The sequence below is a fragment of the Thamnophis elegans genome, chromosome 6 (genome assembly GCF_009769535.1).
Source record: "Thamnophis elegans isolate rThaEle1 chromosome 6, rThaEle1.pri, whole genome shotgun sequence".
NCBI classification, from domain to species: domain Eukaryota; kingdom Metazoa; phylum Chordata; class Lepidosauria; order Squamata; family Colubridae; genus Thamnophis; species Thamnophis elegans.
In genome coordinates this window covers 62,563,504-62,586,120 of record NC_045546.1, presented here as the reverse complement: position 1 = coordinate 62,586,120, position 22,617 = coordinate 62,563,504, and the positions used below count along the sequence as shown (strand labels likewise).

The 22,617-nt window shown below is 39.6% G+C and overlaps 1 protein-coding gene across 4 annotated transcripts in view; it reads right to left on the bottom strand.

The window, feature by feature from the left end:
* Positions 1 to 22,617, bottom strand: part of RPGR (retinitis pigmentosa GTPase regulator) — a 125,572-nt gene that overhangs the window by 80,211 nt on the left and 22,744 nt on the right. For 3 of the 4 annotated variants that reach the window (XM_032219492.1, XM_032219493.1, XM_032219495.1), the window contains exons 3-7: positions 22,458 to 22,550; positions 21,767 to 21,829; positions 16,338 to 16,496; positions 10,071 to 10,220; positions 4,947 to 5,105 (exon numbers count right to left, since the gene is read on the bottom strand). In XM_032219492.1, the coding sequence (XP_032075383.1) occupies positions 4,947 to 5,105; positions 10,071 to 10,220; positions 16,338 to 16,496; positions 21,767 to 21,829; positions 22,458 to 22,550 (624 nt within the window). The remainder of the gene's footprint in view (positions 1 to 4,946; positions 5,106 to 10,070; positions 10,221 to 16,337; positions 16,497 to 21,766; positions 21,830 to 22,457; positions 22,551 to 22,617) is intronic. The other variant, XM_032219494.1, reaches the window with a different exon arrangement.

The window sequence follows — 22,617 nt, the reverse complement described above, 5'->3', positions numbered from 1 at the left end:
GATTGTCATGTACTCCAGCTTTCTTCTCCATTGCAAGTGGATAAACATTATAAGACACAGAAATTTGTTTCCCACAGTAGCCAAAAAGATTCTAGGAATAGCATGTACGCAGAATATAACAGCAACAGCATTTAAAATCTGCCTTATCAATGCTACAGAAATAAAATTCCTTACTTGGGATTCCTGCTTCCCACTTATTGACCCGAGTGTCTTAGGTTACAACTATACCTGGCAGAGGTGGGTTCCTACCAGTTCGGTCGGGTTCGGCCGAATAGGTAGTAAAAATCTGGCATAGCTTTCTGCACTGGTAGTAATGGCAGCCTGGCCATGCCCCCAATCACCACTTGGCCACCCCGCCCCAGCCATTCTCTGCACTGCAGCTTGCCTGCCTGTACTCCTGATCTGTCTGCCAGGTAAGCCTGCGAGTTGTGGCTTAACTAGCTGCCCCGCCCCCTTCCCTGCAGCCCTGCCATGTTTCCCTGCCTTCCAGGTGTCCCCGTGGCCAGCTTGCAAAGGCAGGCAAGCGGAAGGCTGCGTGGAAGGCAGGGAAGCATGGCAGGACTGCAGGGAAGGGAGCAAACAGCCTACACCCTTCCCCGAGGCCTTGCCATGCTTCCTTGCCTTCCATGTGGTCCCCATGCCTGCTTGCCTTCTGAGGTCAGCGTCCAGCCCAGCCTGGCTAGGGGTGGTGGGTGGCCCTTGGTGGAAACACAGACACTATGCTGGGGTTGAGAGGAGCGGCAGTGGCGATGCTGCGGGAGGCCAAGCGAACATCCCAGGGCTGCTACACATGCACCTGCTCCATTTCTGCAAAGGCAGGGCTCCCCCCCCCACTGCAGGGTGATCCAAAGAGGGGAGGATGCTGCAGAAAAGGCTGCCTTCCACTCAGGCCCGCATGCCTCTCATGCTGGCTCTGAGGGACTTCGGGCTCCAAAGCAGGCCACTGGCTTCCCACTCAGCCACCTGCCTGCTCCTCAGCTGGGTCATCGCTTAGCGCCAGCGAAGAAGCGAAGCAAGAGGTGAAAGCCACTGGCAGGTGGGAGGGGCAGCCTCCTACGCAGGGAGCGGTCTCCTTCCCCCGGAGCACCAGACTCCACAGGCTGAGTTCCCGGAGTAGTGCCGGTGACTGGATGGCCAATCTGCCAAAAGAGCAGACAAGTTGCTGGGTGGGAAGCCAGTGGGCTGTTTCAGAGCCCAAACCCCTGCGGAGTGAGCACGAGAGTCCTGCATGGCACAGTTCCAGGACAGCAGGATATTCTTTCTTTCAGTAGTAGTAGAAGAAAGTAAGTGCTCCAGGAGGTCAGGCAGTGCACATGTGCAGCAACCCCAGGGCATTTCACCGGTGCCTGCCCTCCAGGAGAACTTTCTTCCTTCTCCTGCTGCCAAAAGAAAGAATATCCCGCCATCCCAGAACTGCGCCGTGCTGGGGAGTTCTCCTGCATGGATGCGCCTGGCAGCAGCAGCAGCAGCATCAACAACACAGCACACCCTGTCTTCAGGGGTCCATTCCCCCGGCCAGATCAACTGCAGTGGCACCAATGGACAGTGGGATATTCTTTTGGTGGCAGAAGGAAGAAAGTGGTCCAGGAGGGCAGGTGGTGCACATGTGCAGTACTGCCAGGACATCTGCCTACTGCCTGCCCTCCTGGAGCATTTTCTTCCTTGTCCTGCTGCCAAAAGAAAGAACATCCCACTGTATTGCTGGTCCTGTGCAGCGCAGTTTCAGGATGGTAGAGAGCTAAGGCAAGCTCTTCTGTCACCACCACCAGGTGGGAGGGGTGTCAGCACACACAGAACTCCCTGGTGCAACACAGTTCTAGGATGGCGGAGACATAAGGCAAGCTCTGCTGCCACTGCCACCAGGCACGTCCGTGCAGAACTCCCCAGGGAGAGGCAACTGAAGGCAGCCAAGGGAAACGTCTTGCTGCTCAGCGCTTCCATCTCCTTTCTCCCCCTTCTGAGACAAAACAGGCCATCAAGCCAAACGTCCCACACCGCTTTCTCGCTCCTGCAGGGGGAGCGGGCAGTCCGGAGTGCGGCAGGCCATCGATGAGCGAGCAGAGCGGAGCGGATGGCTACATTGAGGGGAGGAGGGGGAAATGCAGGGTGAGCGGGCAGGCCAGAGCATGGGCTCGCTGAGGCGACCTGGATAGCTTTCCCATCTCCCTAGCAGAAGAAGCTCGGCCTTCTCCTTCCCGTCCCTGATTTCAACCTGGCCACGCTCCCCTTGGCAAGCAGGGTGTGTGTGTGTGGGGGGGGGCACAGACGGTTCAGTGCTGTAGAAGCAGTGCCAGCGGGGAGAGGGCGAATGTGGGGCAAAATGGGAGGCACCCCACCAGCAGAGGCTCCACATGGAAAGGGAGGGTGCAGCGGCGGGGAAGGCTGGCTGTCCCCCATGCCAGCTCTCAGAGGAAAGAGACAGAATTGCCAACATGGGGCTCGCTTCCCTTACCGCCCTCTCCTTGCCAGCTGCAGCCTGGGCCTCGCTTGCCCTGCTTAGCTGGGCAGCTGGGTGGGAAAGTGGCGAGAGGGTGAGCGGCGGTGAGTGGTAAGGGATGCAAGCACCGGGCCAGTATCTCTGCCTTCTTACTCCGAGAGCTGGGAAAATGAGTGAGGAAAGTGTGACTTCTTTGCCAGCCTCCCAGCTGGCAAAACAGAAATTTTCAAGTTTCTGTGGGTGTGGCTAGGTGGGGGGAGGGCAGGTGAGTCCGTGGGCATGTGCATGAGTGATGGCAAGATGGCCACACCCACTCAGTAACATGCTTTCCACCCAGCCATGCCCACAGAACAGGTAGTAAAAAAAATGAAACCCACCCTGACACCTGGGCCTGGGATGCTAAGTGATTTGGTCATGTGAGTTGCACTTTATGACTCCATCACTTAGCAACAGCAATCCTGTTCTCAATTATCATCATAATTCAAGGTCTATTTGTATAGCAACTCCTTGTTTAGCAGCTATTGCTTTGTGAATATTTTCAAATATAATGGCAAGTTAAAAACAATTTCTGACCAATGCATGCATTTACAACCAATTTATTTTCCAGATTCTTTTTATCCTGCCTCTTATTTTTAAAAACAACTCAAGGAGGAGAACATACATAATGCTACTTAAGGTTGGTCCTAAGCAGTGGGCCTTTTCTGGTGTGAAACCGACATAGTAAAATTGTGAAATATGCTATTATTGACACCCCTCCATTTATTATTTTCTTTTTGTTTTAGCTTTGCTTTTTAGATTTTAATGGTTTTTAATTATATAATGGGCTTAGGTTATAATTGCTTTATATGCATACTGTTTTATAGGATTGCTGTGTGCTACCCAAAGTCACCATTTGTGAAATGGGTAGCCATATGAATTTGATTAATAGTTAAATAAATAATATTCCTTCCTCCACCATTTTCTCTACAACAGCAACCTTATGAGGTAGGTTGGGCTAATAGAGAACGACTGGCCAAGGTCACCCAACTGGCTTTCATGCCTAAGGAAGGACTAGAACAACCAGACTCCTGGTTTCTAGACCAACACCTTAACTAAACGTAGTCCTCGAGTTACGACAGTTGAGCCCAAAATTTCTGTTTCTAAGTGAAACATTTGTTAAGGGAGATTTGCCCCATTTTACAACTTTCTTGCCACAGTTTTTAAGTGAATCATTGCAGTTCTTAAGTTAGTAACACAGTTGTTAAGTGAATCTGGCTTTCCCATTGACTTTGCTTGTCAGAAGGTCACAGAAGCTAATCACATGATCCCGGGACATTGCAATTGTCATAAATTTGAACCAGTTGCCAAGCATCTAAATTTTGATCATGTGACTAAGGAGATGCTGCAATAGTTGTAAGTGGGAATAACAGTTATAAGTCACTTTTTTCAGAGACTTTGTAACTTTGAATGGTCACTAAATGGACTGTTGTAAGTCGAGGACTACCTGTATTACACCAGCAAAAGTCTTCAGGCTGAAACTGATTAAGCTCTGGACAGTTTAAGGCATCAGCAGATATGTTCAGAGGGTGCTACTAATAATAATAATTAAGGTCACAAAACTCATCATTGTAACTTTTGAGTTAGCACATTTTAGGGAAGCATTGAGCTGTGCAGAAAACTCAGGAAGAAATTGCTTAAGCAATCTATACAGCCTGAGGCAGTAAAAAAGGTGGCAGTGGCACTCTCTTTCTCTCTCTTTCTCCTTCTTTCACCATTTCACTTCTAGGAACTGATTGTGATGGTTAAATGAGGAGAGTATATAGCACCTAAAGCAGGGGTAGATAATTTTAGATCTTCACATGTTGTTGCTCTAATTCTCATCTGTTCTAATCAATAGAACTTTTATGAGATATGTTGGAATTTTCTGGAGAATCAAGTCTTGCCTTTCCCATTTAAAAGTCTCTCTTTGATGTTCAGCTTAAAATCTGTTAAGAGATATTCAAGTACAGGTAGTCCCTAAATTACAATTATTTGTTTAATGACTGTTCAAAATTATAATCGCACTGAAAAAGTGACTTACAACCTGTTCTTGCACCCACAACTGTCATAACATCCCTCGTGGTCACCTGATCAAATGTTGGGCGCTCTGCAACTGGTATATATTTATGACAGTAGCAATCCTGGACTCACATGATCACCATTTATTATTCACAGTCAGAATCCCCCTGTGAGGGAGATGGGTGGTTTAAAATGTGAAAAATAAATAACTTTGCAACCTTCCCAGCTGACAAGCAAAGGGGAAGCTGGAGTCACTTAACAACCATATGATTCACTCAACAATTGCAATGATTCACTTAACAACCACAGCAAAAAAGGTGTACAATTGACCCAAGTCACTTAACAACCACCTTGCTTAGCAATGGAACTTCCAGACCCAATTGTGTTTGTAAGTTGAAGATTACTTGTATCATAATTTGTTCAGAGTGATGACTATGAACAGTAATTATATACTAGAAAGCAACATATATACCTGCTAGTGCTACTGTATGTCCTCCTCCACAGACAACCTTATTAACTCTACTTGGAATTCCAGAAACAAGCTGTGGGATTCTATTGTTTTTCAGTTGTTCAAGTGACAAACCTAGTTTCCCATTGTCAGACTCCCCAAAAGTATAAAGTTCTCCATCACCTATAGGAAACAAAAGATTAAGATTCATGACACAAAGAGAAAAGACATTCATTTGTGGAATACTTTATGCAGACTTTCTTTGTTATACTTGTATTATGTACATGGAAATTCTCAGTCATCCAGGTCATGGTTGTCCCAAAGGTGCTTTTTTCAAAGGCAAACTGGACTTTCTGGTTTTTCTTTGAAGATGTTTCACTTCTCATCCAAGAAACTTTTTCAGCTATGCTAACTTCAACTTTTTGAAAAATAAACCATGTAATGCTAGAATAGAACAGAATAGAACAGAATTCTTTATTGGCCAAGTGTGATTGGACACACAAGTAAATTGTTTTTGGTGCATATGCTCAGTTTACATAAAGAAAAAATAAAATATAGTCATCAAGAATCATAAGATACAACACTTAGTGATAGTCATAGGATAATAATAAGCAATCAAATCATAGTAGGAAACAATAAAACAATATAAATTGTAAAGATACAAGCAACATGGTTATAGCCATAAGTGGGAAGAGATAGGTACTAGAAAGGATGAGAAGAAGAATAGTAATACAGTCTTAGTAAATAATTTGACAGTGTTGTGGGAATTAATTGTTTAGCAGAGTGATGGCATTCGGGGAAAAACTGTCCTTGTGTCTAGTTGTTCTGGTGTGCAGAGCCCTATACCATTGTTTTGAGGGTAGAAGTTGAAACAATTTATGTCCAGGATGTGAGGGGTCTGTAGATATTTTCACAGTCCTCTTTTTAACTCGTGCAGTATACAGGTCCTCAATGGAAGGCAGGTTGGTAGCAATTGTTTTTTTCTGCAGTTCTAATTATCCGTTAAAGTCTGTGTCTGTCTTGTTTGGCTGCAGAGTCAAACAAGTCATGTAATGGAGATAAGATGACAGACTCAATAATTCCTCTATAGAACTGAATCAGCAGCTCTTTGGGCAGTTTGAGCTTTCTGAGTTGGCACAGAAAGAACATTTTTTGTTGTGCTTTTTTGATGATGTTTTTGATGTTAGGAGTCCATTGTAAGCCTTGAGATATGATAGAACCTAGAAGCTTGAAGGACTCTACTGTTGATACTGTGTTGTCTAGTATTATAAGAGGTGGTAGTATAGGAGGGTTTCTCATAAAATCTACCACCATTTCTACAGTTTTGAGTGTATTTAGTTCAACATTGTTCTGGTTGCACCAGAAAGCTAGTTGTTCAACCTCCTGTCTGTATGCAGATTCATATTTGTCTTAAATGAGACCAATCACTGTTGTATCATCTGAAAACTTCAGTACTTTAACAGAGGAATCTTTTGAGATGCAGTCATTGGTATATAGAGAGAAGTGGAGGGAGCACACAGCCCTGGGGGGCTCCTGTGCTAATTTTACAGGTATGTGATGTAATTTTTGCCTAGCTTCACCTGCTGCTTCCTGTCTGTTAGGAAGCTTATGATCCATTTACAAGTGTGGTCAGGTACAGCTATCTGATTTAGTTTAATTAGAAGATTCCATTAGTCTGGAATGAGGTATTGAATGCTGAGCTGAAGTCTACAAAGAGGACCCATGGATATTCAAGATATTGTAGGATGTAGTGCAGAATCATATTAACAGCATCATCTGTCAATCTATTTGCTCGTCTAGGCAAATCTAGGCAAATTGCAAGGGGTGTAACAGCAGATTTTCAGGTGGGCCAGGACTAGTCTTTCAAAGGGCTTCGTAACTACATATGTTAAAGCAATCGGTCTGAAGTCATTCAGTTCCTTGATGAAAGGTTTCTTCAGCTGGGATGATAGTAGAGCATTTAAAGCAAGAAGGAACTTAGCATATCTCTAGAGATGTATTAAAGATGCGGGTGAAGATGGAGGCCAGTTAGTCAGCACAACCTTTTAAGCAAGAAGGAGTTATCTTGTCTGGGCCTGGTGCTTTTCCTGGCTTTTATCTCTGGAATAGACCTTGCACCTCATTTTCTGTAATCATCAGAGGTGGTGGGCCCAATGGAATGGGGTAGGTTGTAGGAGGCTTGGCTGATGTTGGTGTGTCTGAGATGGGGATTGTGGAGATGGGTGGAAGTAATTTTCTCTCAAACCTACAGTAAAACACATTCAGGTCATCTGTCAGTTGTTGATTTTCTTCAGCATGGGATGGAGGTCTGCTGTAACTGGTACTATTTTAAAGAGTTTTCCATATGTTTGCTGGTTCAATTGTTGAAAAATGATTCCTTAGCTTTCTAAAAGTAGTTTCTTTTTGCTGCTCGGATCTTCCTTATTAATACGTTTCTGGCCTGATTGTACAGGATTCTATCACTTTTCTTTTTTTATTGAAGCTAAGTTTTTATTTATTTTTTGTTATATATTTTAACTTCTTTTATAAACAAAGTGTTGTCCGGTTTCCCCTCCCCTTTTTTCTTCTTCTACTATAAATAGTTCATTTTATATCATATTTTCATTTCACATTTCAGTCATCTTATTTTCTTTCCATGTTTTCCAGTTTAACTTTAATTTCTTCTTAATATATAAATAATATCATTATTTGCCTCTCCAAGTTAATCAAATTTTAACTTATCATTTCCATCTATTATTCTGTTTTACTATCAATAACATATATCCTCTAATTTAATTTTATATAATAAACATTTCACTTAATTAATTATCCACAATTAATAATATTAATCTATTTCCCTCACAACCTATTGACTATATACCATTGGTTATATTTACCAAATTTCATTCTATTATACTAGTAATTCCTTTTCCTTCTTTCTTCCTTTCAGCCATTTTCTCTTAATCTCTCAGAAACTTCACTTCCCTTATATTCTTGTCAAGGCTGCTTCACTTAATAACCAAGAAAGAAACCACTCAACTCCATTTTGCAGAATTAAGAGTACTTTTACTGATTATAAGTAAATAGAAGCTAAGCAAAGCTGGATCTGAGCAAAAGCGCGCAAAAGCATTAGATATCAATACATGACCCATTCCCCTCCCCTTGGTAACCCCAGTCTATAGTCCAATTGTATATCCACAGCTGTCAGGTGGGAGACATCTTCAAAGATCATCATCAGGTTGGTATGCCGGACAGTTGGCCTTGGCGGGAAACTCCCCTCCTTTCACATGCGCAAACGAATGGTGAGAACAACTCCCAATTAACAGTCCTCCTGTACAGAATATTTCCCTCACCCAAATACCATGCCCTCCCTCCCCGTTTCAATGGCAGATTGTTCTAGATATTCCCTCTGAGTTTCCACTGTTTTTTCCCATTTAGCGTTTCACATGCATTTTTAAACATAGCAAATAGTTCATTATAAATCCAAAATTCCATAGTATCTGCTTAATTAATTTAACGAATTGTTTAAACTTTTTCTGTTATATCATATTTACTTAAACTTAAAGTTCTTTTTTCCTTTCTTATTTCCAATTTCTAAAGTCCAATTCCACTTTTATTTTGCTTTTTCTCTTCTGCCAAAATAGTAAATCCAATCCACAGCACTGTTACAAAAACAAATCCTCCTTGTTATTTCCCACCAAAGTGTCTTTATCTTGCTACAGTCAAGGTCAGGTTACAGCTGTACTTTCTTCTGTTATTTTTTATTAAGTCTTGTAGTATGTTCTTCTCACCAGTAGATGTCTCACTCCCTGTGCAATGTGTTCTAGTCCGTTATCTGTCAAAAGCTGTCAAAATCCGTATTTATTCCATAAAAAATAGAAAAAGGTAGAAAAAGAAAGGAATCCCCCCCCCCCGGAGTGATTATTTTTCATGATTCCAAGTCCAAATTTGGGAATAAAAAATCTTCTAGGTCTTTCCGTTTTAGTCTCCGCCCTTTCTTTTTTCCTCTATTAAATCCCCCGTCTGCCAGATAGCCGTTAATTTCCTCTCCGAGTCACTTTTTTAATCCAATTGTAAAATTTCTTTACCTTGGGTTGATCACTCTTTCACCCAGGTCCAACACTTTGTTCCAGCACTGCTCCTGCTCAAATAGCTTGGTCTGGTTGCCCCGACTTTGAAGCGGCCATTTGTGCGGCCGCTTCCACTGTCATTTTGAAGAACTTTATCTTGGACCTTTCGAGGAACTGTTGGTTCCTCTTTGGTCATTGAGATGTTTCTTCTTTTTCACCTGTTCCTCCAGAACGGTTCTGACCCGAAGGTCCCTGGATTGTCTGGTTGGGTTTTCGTGGAGCCTGTCAGAACTCTGCTATTTCCCAACTGTCATGGTGCTTCTGGCTTCTCGATTCTATCACCTTTTCTGTAGGCTTCCTCTTTGGGTACAACACAGCTCCTTAGGTTTAGTGGTGAACCAAGGTTTATTGTTACTGTATATTCACAAGTTTCTGGTCGGCACACAAAAAGTGACATATGATGTTACAGTATATATGAGTTCAATCAAATCTGCAGCGGTATCTTCGAACACATTCCAATCATTGCAGTCAAGGCAAGCCTGTAGCTTTAGCTTTGCTAAAGAATAATTCCTTCATTAGGGAGATCAACAGACAGAAATTTGCCAACAGCAAGAAGCCATGACACTATGGAAATACCTGGAAACTCTGTGAATGTCGATTCTTCCCATAGCTATTGCCAAATTCTGAAGCAGAATATCAGGGGAGCAGTGGGGGAGGAGGGGCAATGTAGAATATTAGCTTTCGGTCTTTTAGATCCAAGGATTTTTTTAAATTTCTTGAATGAGCTCAAAATCAGATTTCCTATTATCTTCTAGAGTTTGCATTAATAATCCACTATCTGTGAAACTACAGAAGATATTGGGGGGGAAAAATCTAGGTAGCAGAGATGCAAAAAAGACTGCTTTTTGGTCTTGATTATCACAATTAGGACTTTGTAAATGGTAGAAAATTATTACCTTTACTCTTCCCTCTTAGCCCATTTAAGACTGCTCTAAAAGTGGTTGATATACCACTTGATCAGCACCATATAGCACGGCAAATACAGAATTTCAAGCCACAGAATTGAACTTTGAACATACATAAGTAATTTTACACTTACATGTTATTAAGGCAGAATGATAATATCCACACGAGATCCAGAAAACAGGTTTCCCAACATCCACTTGATGAGGAACACATGTATTTGCTTCATTACCCAAGCCTATTTGGCCTTCAGAGTTGTCTCCCCACATAAAAAGTTGTCCATCCTCTTAAAAATAAGAAAAAATATTATTGTAAAAAAAAAAAAACCAAATTATTTAAAGAAACAAAGTCTAAGGAAATGAGGCTATGGAGACTATAGAAGAAACTTGTGATACAGAGGGATAGAAAAGATTCAGAAACAATAGAAGTTCCCAGTTTATGTATTAACTCATAGTCAGTAAGTTACATTTGAAAGATAACTGTAAATTGTTTTCCATCTCTGAAATTATTTCTCTCTTACATCAATCAAAACTTAAATGAATTTTACAAAAAAAGGATACAATATTTAGAAGCATTTCTCTTATAACTAAAACACTGGGATGGTCACTTCATTAAGTTACTTATAATCTTGTGAAGATCCTACTACATACTACATAGCAGTATGGGAATACTCATACTGCTTTATGTGTGTCTGGAAAAAGAGTTCATTCAGCTTGGAAAACACTTTAAATGATTTGTTATTATTGTTGTTATTTGCATTTTAAAAGCCAGGTCAACACTTAAAGCAGAGATACATGTGTTAGCATACACAAATTATGCTAACATTATTGCTTCACATGCCTAATACAGTGACATCTTCTATATTATAGCAGGGTACAGTATTAGGGTTACACAGTGTCACACAAATTTAGGTGTGCTCATTGCAAATAATTCCAAAATAAGTAAACAGTGAGTCTAGGCAGCTGTGAAGGCAAACAAAATCCCAACAGGAAAAAGGAAGTTTGAATCCCGCTATAAAGGACTTCAGTCAGACCCCATTTAAAATACTGTGTTCAGTTCTGGAGATTCACTTAAAAATAAGATTGAGTGAGTCCAGAGACGGGCAACAAAAATGGTGTAAGGTTTGTGGCAGGAAGGCAGCTGACTTCGAGACGAAGGGTTGCAGATGAGTGGCAGCTCCGTGAAGTCCCACTGATTTCTTCGAGTCCGGGGGACCTACAGGGCCAAAAGTCACCCTGTAGGGGTGATGAAGGTAGAGGAGTTGCTTTGGTGGTTGCAAGGAGAGTGCAGTCTCCTCAACTGACCTGAAGAAAACCCCTTGAACTGGCAGAGGAGAAGATGGCTATTTTGGCTGAATCAAAGCCATGAAGGCAGCTGAAACAGAAGTGAAGAAAGGAAAGATCTGGGAACTGTGTGCTCAGTCTGGGTACTAGGAATTCTTCTAACTTTTGTTGTGGAATTATCCCTAAAGCACCCCCTTTGGAAAATGGGACTCAACAGAGGTAAATAGTGGCAACTAAAGACCTGGAGCTACTGTCAGATTTGGTAAAGAAAGAAATCATAGTCAGAAGTAACTTTAAAAATAAAAGACAGACCGGATTGGTTAACCCTTTAAAAATTAAATTGTTTCAAAATTCTGGATTATATTCTTACTACCACCTTGACTTGAAGAACTTTGGGAAAGTATCGGAAAATATTTGTATTCAGAGACATTTTATTTGCAGCAAAAGAGGAGGAAAAAAGTAATAGCGACATCTGCTGGCTGAGGAAGGCAATATAGAGCTGGAAAAAGTAGATGAAGAGAAAGCTGTTATGATGAAAGTAAATTGGCTGGAATACAGTAAACACTTGCAACTAATTATGTTGGTTTTTGGAGACAGACTGTGAAGACATTCGTTAGAACCTTGAGGATTATAAATATGTTGGACAGTGTGTGAGTGTGAAACAGCTTGGGGTTCTGAAACAAAGTGGAGACTGTTAAGAGACTAATTAATAGAGTGATTGTCTGAACTGCTCTAATATTGGCTATCTTGGTTTGATATAACTGGGACATTGGGATCTAGAGAGATTACTGAGTAAAATTTTAAATTTATTAAAATAAAGTAAAATGGGACTGCAGGGGAAATAAATGTCTTATTAAAAGAAATATTGACCCTCCAAGGTATGCAGGAAATGATGACAAGGAGCCATAGGGAGATAAAAGGATTGATACATAATGTAGGTATGAGACCAGAAAACAAAGGCCATAAGACATTAAACAACAAACAGGAAACTCAGGAAACAGAAAATAAAATAGAACAGAGGAAAGGTCTGGGGAGGGGAGGGGAAATGACAGATGATACAAAAAGATAAAAAAGAAGAGAAAGTCAAAGCTGAAGGAGAAATGGTGAATTACACTTTAAGAGATGAAACGTTAGAAGAGGAGACACAAAAAAACACCCTGAAGGGAGGAAAATATCACTGTAAGGTGTACTGAAGATTCAAAAGAGTGAAGAAGCAATAGAGATAGAAGAAATACTGAGATTAAACACAAACAAGATAAGAAGATACTAGATCTCATTGGAGGTGTGGGAGATGTGCCAAAGAATCAACAAGAGTTGAGAGGCGGAAACAGGCAAGAGATGAGCCAAATATGCAGCATTTATCCTGTTTAATACAGGAGCTATACCATTAAGAAATAGTATCAAGATACAAATTAAAAATGGAGGGAAGATCACTTTTTTGATTTGGGAACTATTCTATTAACGGGTAGAAAATAACAGTAGAAGTTAGAAATCTGGATATGTGAACAAAGATGTGTAATAGATTAATGAACATCGAGAATGTGTCTGTGTGTGTGTGTGTGTGTGTATTTGGATGGATGTATATTCAAGCATAACTCTGGAACACCTCAAGCAATTTTAACCAAACTTGGTACACAGATGACTTACTCTCTGGAAAAAAATACTGTGCAGGTAAGACACCCCTAGCACCACTCAGTGTGTGTGTGTGTGTGTGTGTGTCTGTGTCTGTTCCAGCATAACTCTGGAATGCCTCGAGCAATTTCAACCAAATTTGCTACACAGATGACTTACTCTCAGGAAAAAAATACTGTGGGGGGTAAGTCAACCCTAACACCCCTTGGTGTGCGTGCATGCATGCGTATGTGTTCCCGCATAATTCTGGAACGCCTCGAGCAATTTTAACCAAACTTGGTACACAGATAACTTACAATCTGGAAAAAAATACTGTGCAGGTAAGACACCCCTAGCACCAGTGTGTGTGTCTGTGTGTGTCTGTGTCCGTTCCAGCATAACTTTGGAATGCCTCGAGCAATTTCAACCAAATTTGCCACACAGATGACTTACTATCTGGAAAAAAGTACTGTGGGGGGTAAGTCACCCCTAACACCCCTTGATGTGCGTGCATGCGTCCGTATGTGTTCCCGCATGATTCTGGAATGCCTCGAGCAACTTTAACTAAACTTGGTACACAGATAACTTACAATCTGGAAAAAGATACTGTGGGGTAAGACATCCCTCACACCCTTTGGTGTGTGTCTGTCTGTGTGTGTGTTCCAGCACAATTCTGGAATGCCTGGGCCACTGAAATGAAAAGGAATGAATTATATCTATAGCGTCAAATCACAGTACTTTTCACAGTGATTCAAGTTCTGTTAAGATACAGCCTTAAAATGGCTTCTATTGTACAGCACAATGGAGTTGCCATGGTAACAGCTTCACAGTACTCCACAAGGGGACTCCCTCTGATAAGGGGGGGCTGATTGTTAAAAAACAAACAAACAAAAACCAAAGAAATAAGCAAAAAAACCCAAAGGCCCTCAACTTCAAACAAAGAAGGCAAGTTGTTGGGGGAGGTGCCTGCTAATGCAGATAATCACCTCAAAGGTTGTTCCCTGTAGAATTTTTCCTAGGCTCTTGACCAGGGCAATTAGCTCTCTATTTCTCACCACAGTGAACAATGGGTTTTTTTTGTCTAATACAGGATTCGGATAAATAAATATCCGGGCAATGCCGGGTCATCAGCTAGTAATTAAGTTAAGTAAACCTTAGAATTATTTGGAGGTGAAATGGCTATAAATGTGATGTCTACTTGATATTTATAGATGTTTCATATTATTAAAGGATTATAGATAAAATTGAATAGATGGCCTAATCAAACAATGTAAAATTCTTAATAAGGATAACTGAAAAGATGAATAGGTATTGAGAATAACAGTTACAACTACTATGTATATAAGATTTATTATTGGTATTCAACAGAGAATGTAGAGATTGTACCCAGACTGTATACTTACCGTGTTTTCCCGAAAATACAACAGGGTCTTATATTTTTTTGACCCACGAAATATGGCCTTGGGCTTATTAAAGGGGAGGGCTTATTGTTTTGGGGTTGCCGGGCAGCTACTCCCTTGCGAGCGGGCTTCCAAAGAGCCAGGCACAGCCTCAGGGTCGAATGGCTGTGTTGCGCTGTCGCAGCAGCAACACAGCAGCCATGAGATGACCACACTCATGAGCAGCTGCCCGGCAACCCCCCTTTCCAGCCGGGCACAGCGCCGCTGACCAATCTAGTGGTACCCAGAAGGCACCAAGCAACAAGAGCACCTGTTCGCCGCCCTCCACTTCCCATGCTCGGCACCTTCGAAATGGGGCTCTGCATGGCTGGAGAGGGGTTGCACAAGGGGCTTTTCTGCTCCCCACTCGCACGACTCGCAGGCTCACAATGCCCTTTGCTAACTCTACAGTACCTGCAGAGCCAGGCATCTCCGCTGCTGGCGCCACCCACCGCTTGGGTTTTTTTTTTTGCGGCTTTCAAAGCACGGAGGATGGATAAAAACCCCCATGCTTTGGAAGCCACAATGGAGAATAGATGCCACTCTGGGAGTACGCTCTATGGTTGTACACTCTGCAGCCCAGAGCAGCATCTGTCCTCTGTGCTTTGAAAGCTGGAAAAAAAAAACAAGCAGCAGGTGGCAAACAGGCGCTCTTGTTACTTGGTGCCTTCTGGGTACTGCTAGATCGGTCAGCAGTGCTGTGCCCGGCTGGAAAGGGGGGTTGCCGGGCAGCTGCTCGCGAATGTGGTCACCTCATGGCTGCTGTGTTGCTGCTGCGACAGCGCAACACAGCCATTCGACCATGAGCTGTGCCTGGCTCTTCAGGAGCCCGCTCACAAGAGAGCAGCTGCCCAGCAACCCCCCCGTCTTCAGCTGGGCACAGCGCTGCTGACCAACCTAGCGGTACCCCAAAAACACCAAGTAACACGAGCACCTTTGCCCCTCACCTCGTTCCCATGGCTTAAAAATGCTGTAAGGTTTGAGAGATAAAACATATCAGGAGAGACTGGAGGAACTGAATATGTACAGCCTGGAGCAGGGGTCCCCAACCCCCAGGTCACAGCCCAGGACCAGGCTGCGGCCTGTTTGGAAACAGACTGTGCAAGCAGAGGGCAAGTGCCCACTGCAGCTCCACTTGCCAAAGCTGCAAATGAAGCTGCACATGTGAGTGCACTCACCCACTGCTCACACAAAACCATCTTCTTTCTTCCCGCCCCTCTCCCTCCATCACCTGTCTGCAGAGCTGGAAAGGTTGGAAACCGCTGGCCTGGAGGACAGAAGGAAAGAGGGGGTGCATGATTGAAGCCTTTAAATGTGTTAAGGGATTGAATAAATTCTAGAGGGCAGTATTTTCAATATTAAGCTAAAATCAAGAACATGGCGGCATAACTTCAAACTGATAGGAAGTTCAAAAGTAATATTTGAAAGTATTACTTCATAGAAAGAGTAATGGAAATTCAGAATCAATTTCCACCAGATTGACCCACCAGTGGGTCAATCACCAGTAACTGAGTTCAAACATGCTTCCATCATCCAACAAAAATTAAAAACAAATTAAAAACAAGGAAAAAAACTCAAACTGCAGGCACAATAGGCCATTAGGTTTTTTTTTCTGCTGTCATTTTTCTATGTTTCTCAGAATTTATGGACATTACTTACAAAACTGTAAGGATGCTTTAGACTCCACAACAATATGCCCTTGATAACCTGCAATGACCTTACTTCTGTCCAAGCTGGGAGGAAAATAAATTGTTTGCTTATATCCAAATTACCATTTTTAAGAACTTGTTTATTTAGTCATTGTTTAAGTTTTAGTGATCAAATTCAGGTTATAGGCATATAAATGCCATCTAATAATAGCCTTTTTAAGGACTTTATAAGCTTAAGGAAGCTTATAAAATGCTATTTTTTGCACTTACTGTCTGCATTTTGCATCCTATTTTGTGGAAAAAAATGTCCTTTGATAGACTAAATATTTTTGGTTTCCATAAAGACCTAATGGAAAAATACTTAAACTTTCAACTAACTTCCTCTTCACATAACTTTGATATAAGTCACTACTGGGCTCACCAGTTAATGCTGCTGATGTGTAGGATCCAGCTGCTAACTGTTCGATCTTGTGCTGACTGGTAAAATAATTAACTAGATGAAATGCACTTCTTTCTTCTGTGCCTTCTAATCCCAGTTGTCCTTCACTGTTACAACCAGTGGCATACAGGTTCCCTTTTTCTGTGTAGAAAAAAGCACAACCAAAATAAGCACACTTCACTTGAAGTACCAGGAAAAAAGCAATTCAAATAAAGAACATATTACACAGAATTAGTGTTGTTTTTAAGACTAATCACAACTGTTTAATGGTTACCTACAGAAGTCACTGTTTACAGGTTAACCTTTTTTAAAGAATTACTGACTACATAGTGGAATTTGACTATGCAAACTAGAATCACAAAAACAGAAGGGACCATTTAAGCCACAGGCCCAGCACTTAGCTCAGTGCAGAAACACAAATTAAAATATTCCAGAGAAAGGCTGTATTAAGGCTAAGAACTATAAAGTGGCTGTCTAACCATTGTAACTAATTCCAAACAGGAGAGCCTGTTACTCCTCTGGATCATGCATCCCTTACAAGACTTTCCTCATGTCTGGAATCTAGATTTTTAAAACAGGACTGATCTCATTCATTACATTTCCTTCATTCCCAATTGGAAGATAGGGAAAGGGAATACGTTTGGAATTTTAAAAAGTTTAAAACATAACAATTCAATCAATAGTTGTTCCATGTATATACATTCTACTTGTAAATATGAATATATGTTATCTAAAACGTCTACAGAGGAATTAATGAGTCCAACATCTGCACCTCTATAACTGTATGGTTCTGCAACCCAACAAGACAGACACAGACTTCAGAGGATAATCAGAACTGCAGAAAAAACAATTGCTAACAACCTGCCTTCCATTGAGGACCTGTACACTGCACAAGTCAAAAAGAGGGTCGTGAAAATACTTACAGACCCCCTCACATCCTGGACATAAATTGTTTCAACTCCTACCCTCAAAACAATGCTACAGAGCACTGCACACTAAGACAACTAGACCCAAGAACAGTTTTCCCCTGAACACCATTACTCTGCTAAACAAATAATTCCCTCACCACTGTCAAACCGTTCACTAAGGCTGCATTACTATTACTATTACTATTACTATTAGTTTTCTCATCGTTCCTATCCCACTTATGACTGCAGTACTGTAACTCTGTTGCTTGTATCCTTACAGTTTATATCGATTGTTTCCTAATTGCTTATTTGTACCCTATGACTATAATTAAGTGCTGTACCTTATGATTCTTGACAAATGTATCTGTCTTTTTATGTATACTGAGAGCATATGCACCAAAGACAACTTCCTTGTGTTTCCAATCACACTTGGCCAAAAAAGAATTCTATTCTATTCTAAAATCAGAAATGAGGTATGTAGCAGTTAGGGTTAACTAAATTAGCCTGAAAACCCTAACCCTCTGGCTCAGTTCACTATACTAACAACTAATAAACGGAAACCTAGAGAAATGATATACATTTGATCTTAGCCAAAAGTCAGAGAAGCGATAGAGAAATGGAAGAATTCCTTTCCTGTCCTCATGTATTATTCATACCAGATACTGCTTTTTATCTTTTTTCCCTGTTGGATGTGGTAAAGTATGGTCTAGGTTTCACCTATTGGCTTATTTCATTTTAAGGGTTATAAAAAGTCTATACTCTGAAAGACACTATTTTCTTTGAATGACAATGAAAGGTTTTTTTTAAAAAAAATAGTTACATAACTCATGAAGAGTAATGTTTAAAATTTCAATCTCATTTTAATTTTATTCCCTTGCAATTTTATATCCTACATTCATAATATTACATGTTCCTCATTAAGGTAAAGATTCCCCTCACACATATGTGCTAGTCGTTCCCAACACTAGGGATCAGTGCTCATCTCCATTTCAAAGTTGAAGAGCCAGCGTTGTCTGAAGATGCCTCCATGGTCATGTGGCCAACATGACTAAATGCCGAAGGCGCACGGAACGCTGTTACCTTCCCACCAAAGGTGGTTCCTATTTTTTCTACTTGCATTTTTACATGCTTTTGAACTGCTAGGTTTGCAGAAGCTGGGGCAAGTAACAGGAGCTCAGTCCGTTATGCAGTGCTAGGGATTCGAACTGCTGAACTGCCAATCTTTCTGATCGACAAGCTCAGCTTCTTAGACACTTAGCCATTGCACCCCTATGCTCCTCATTATAGGATACTTATACCAATCATTGTATACACCATCTTTACTGAATGGATGTAATTTTATTGCACCAATAAGTTTTTACTACAAAATGAACAGCAACAAAAAGATAAAATTAATTCCAACACAAATATAAATTGTCTTGTCTACTACATTTGAAAAGAATTTTAAAAATAGTTAACAATGACAAATTTGGCTTCAGTTCAAGTATCTCTTGCCCTCTTAACAAGTCAGCAGTAAGATCAGTGCTGATACAGTATTTATATATCCTACAGAATGTGGTTTGCAAGAAATGTTCTTAGAAAGTATATGCCCTTCTTCACTCTCCTTCCCTTTGTAATTTAAGATGACTATTTTAAAATATGCATTTCCTATCCTCCTAGACATTTTATTCATATTTTTGTATCATAAATATAAGTTGCAATTCTATAAAATGACATGTTGATTTTTATTTCCACCTATGTATCAGCACTTAGGGTATAAATTGAAGGTACAAATACTTCATTTAAGTTACTACAATATATGGAATATATGGAAATATGTCAGAGATGTAATTATCAATTAATTATCAATTAGAGTTAATTAGCATTAAAATTCAAACTAAACTTAAATATCCATAAATGTGCTCAAATACTCACGAAAGTTAATGATGGCCATGAAATTAATTGACCAGAAAATATCTTTCTCATGTGCAACTTGAATATTTCAATCTCATTTTGGCCCATTTTTTAGGCTTTTGGGGGCCGTTTTTATTTTTTTGGAAAAAAGGGCCAAAAAAGCCTCAAAAATGAGCCAAAAAAGCCTTGAAAACAAGCTGAAAAAAGCCCCAAAAATGGGCTGAAAAAAGGCCCCTAAACAGGGCATGCAGAGGCCAAAAAATGGCCAACAGGTGGGCGGGGCTTCAGCAATATTCGGTCTACAAGACACACAGACATTTTCACCCCATTTTGGGAGACAAAAAAGTATGTCTTATAGTCCAAAAGGTACGGCATATATAATAATTCTATAATATTCAGAATTATTGATTTTACAAACTGCTTAAAACTTTCAGATTTCTCTAATTTGTCTTTATTAAAGGCATTGATAGGAATGCCTCTGTTAAAAATGATTTCCATTTTTCAGAAAGATGAAAACCTATAATTTGGACATACAACTTAAAAAAAAGAATTCCTAAATCTCCAACAAATTATTTATATTTTGATTCACATGTTGGTTACTGCAAACAAAATCCTATTAAAAATTCATTCATTGTCAAATCCTAAAAAAAAAATGCTGGCCAAAATGTACTTGGAAAATGATTTAGTGACCTTCATGGCCCATTATTTAATTATAGAAATTAGGGATGTGCAATAAATTGGATTATTGGGAGAAAAGGTGATTTGGAATGTGCACAGGCATGCATTTGTTGGCAATTCAAGAAGCAACTTTATGCCCACACACAGTCCAAATCACTGTTTCTCTTCCGAATAAGGCTCATTGCACAGCTATAGCAGCTATTGCTTGTTTAAAGACCACATTCAGGCCCAATTTCCCATTGATGTAAGGCTGAGAAAGGCCTTAGTTTATCTAATTAAGATCATAATCTGTTTTTTCTTAGGGTAACTAAAGTTCTGATTTCACATGAAGACTTTTATCATCTTAACAAGGGCATTAGAATAGATGCAAAACAACCTTCTCTTGGATGGAAATTCCAGGCTTTTTTTTTTTTTGAAAAAGTTTTGTTTTAAACAAAAACACAAAAAAAGAATCATCTTTTGTTACATCTTGTAGAAAGCGTGTTGATTAGTTAAAAATACATTTCGTGCGTTTCTTCCACAATCCTTACATATACTTCATTCAAACTGAATTGTACATTTTAAATCAAAAAAGAAAATGTATGTATTTTACTATCACTGTACCACAATTCTCATTTATTTACAATTATTTAAACATGTTTTTATCTAAAATCATTTGTATTTAAAGACACAACCACCTACTGACATTCATTCGCAGTTTCAATAAACCTCCAATAACATTATACCTTTATGACATATTCTGAAACAAATTCAGTTAGTAAGATATTTAAGCATTCCCCCCCTTTCCACCCCCAATTCAGTTTAAAGCTTATATCCAATTTGCTTTTACTAGTATAACACACACATACACACACACACACACACACACACATATATATATAGATCATTAAACATTATCCATTAACATTTCCTTGTTATTATTGTAGTTAACTAAAAACTTTTTACTATTTATATTACCTCTCCTGTCTTCAGGCCCAAAAGAAATTATACCTTTATAGCAAGCTCTAAACAAAATTTTATTAATAAAATTTATAGGTCTTTTCCCTAAGTCCCAAATTACAATTTATATCCAAGTTATTTTTACTAATTAAGGTTATCATTTCATTATTATTATAGTTAATTATATGTTAACAAACGAACATTTAATAAAAATCTAAAACAATCTACAAAATGCTAACATTCCTACTTATTAATCACCAAAAATATCCATTAACATATCTTTGTTAGTATTGTAATTAACGAAAAAATTATTTAGTATTTATAACACATGTCCTCTCTTCAGATCCAAAGTAATTATACCTTTATAACAAGAACTAAACACAAATTTATTAATAAAATTTATAGGACTTTTTTTTTTACTCTGAGAAAGATTGCCCAAAGAAACTTTTTTTTTAAAGAAAAATTAGTCCTTTAAGTAAAAGACTAAAGAGGAGAATTTAATTCTTATTGGACTGCCTTGGAAAGTTTTTGTCCTTTCTTGTAACGATACTTTGTGGATTGAAGTGATTGCAATGTTTTCTGTTTCTCCGCTTGAAGTGAATGGGTTGACTTTTTTTCTGCTATTTTTTACCACCTTATTTTTTGGCTTAAATTAAAACTCTCTTTGTGGTTTTAACAAATTCTCCCTTCTATTTGTTATTAAAACCCACCAAAGACAATTAAAGAATTTTTGTTTTCCATAAAATTGAAAAGTATGAAAAAAAAAGAAATTCCAGGCTTTTGATGCTGTTACCAAAGAATGCCTCTGCCTAAGTCCAATATATACTATATCAAGAAGTTGCTACCAGATGGACCATTAGATTCAATATAAAATGGCTCTATAATCTCATGACAATGTACTTTGAAATTGCATTATATTTTATGTTACTGTCTACCAAAGCAGAAAGCTGCTACAGGAAAACTTCTTTGGAATATAAACAAATAAATACATACCTGTATAGATCAAAGTATGATTTCTCCCACAAGCAGCTAGTTTTACTTTTTCAGGTTTTAGAACTATGGATTGACACAAAAGGTTATTATTATTGTTTTAATAATTATAAAATGATGTGAAATCTGCTATCCTAATTTATAGATTAATTTTCCAATCATTACCCTGTTTTCCCGAAAATAAGACCTCCCCAGATAATAAGCCCGATCGGGATTTTGAGCGCATGTGCTAAAATAAGCCCTCCCCAAAAATAAGACTTCCCCGAAAATATTGCAACCCAGCAGCAGCCATGAGATGACCATGCTCGCTGCCTCCTGCACCTCAAAAATAATAGGATCTCCCCAAAAATAAGGCCAAACGCTCATTTCGGGGTAAAAAAAAAGACCCTGTCTTATTTTTGGGGAAACACGGTATCTATCCCAGCATTTCATAGCACATCATGAGTAAGCTGGAATTTCTACTGATGTTAGGTCTGAATCATCAAAATAATTTAGCAAAACTGCACTCCTCTAAGCATTTACCTGAAAATTACTGAATATAGTACAACCTATTTCTCCATAAAGAATTCCTAAAAACATTACTGAATAGGGAGACTTCAAGTCTTAATGCAATATGATATCTAAAAGTATTTCATGTTGGAAAATAAAAAGATCAAATTTATTCTAAAACCTGACACATAAGTTAAAGACAAACCTTTCACACAAGTTGGCTTGCTGACAGTATTCTTTGTTCCAAGGCCTAGTTGTCCCCAGTTGTTGCTTCCAAACATGTACAATTTACCATTTTCTGCAGAATACAGACATTAAAGAAAATAATTGATTGCCAATGCATTTATGTTAAGATATACCCAATA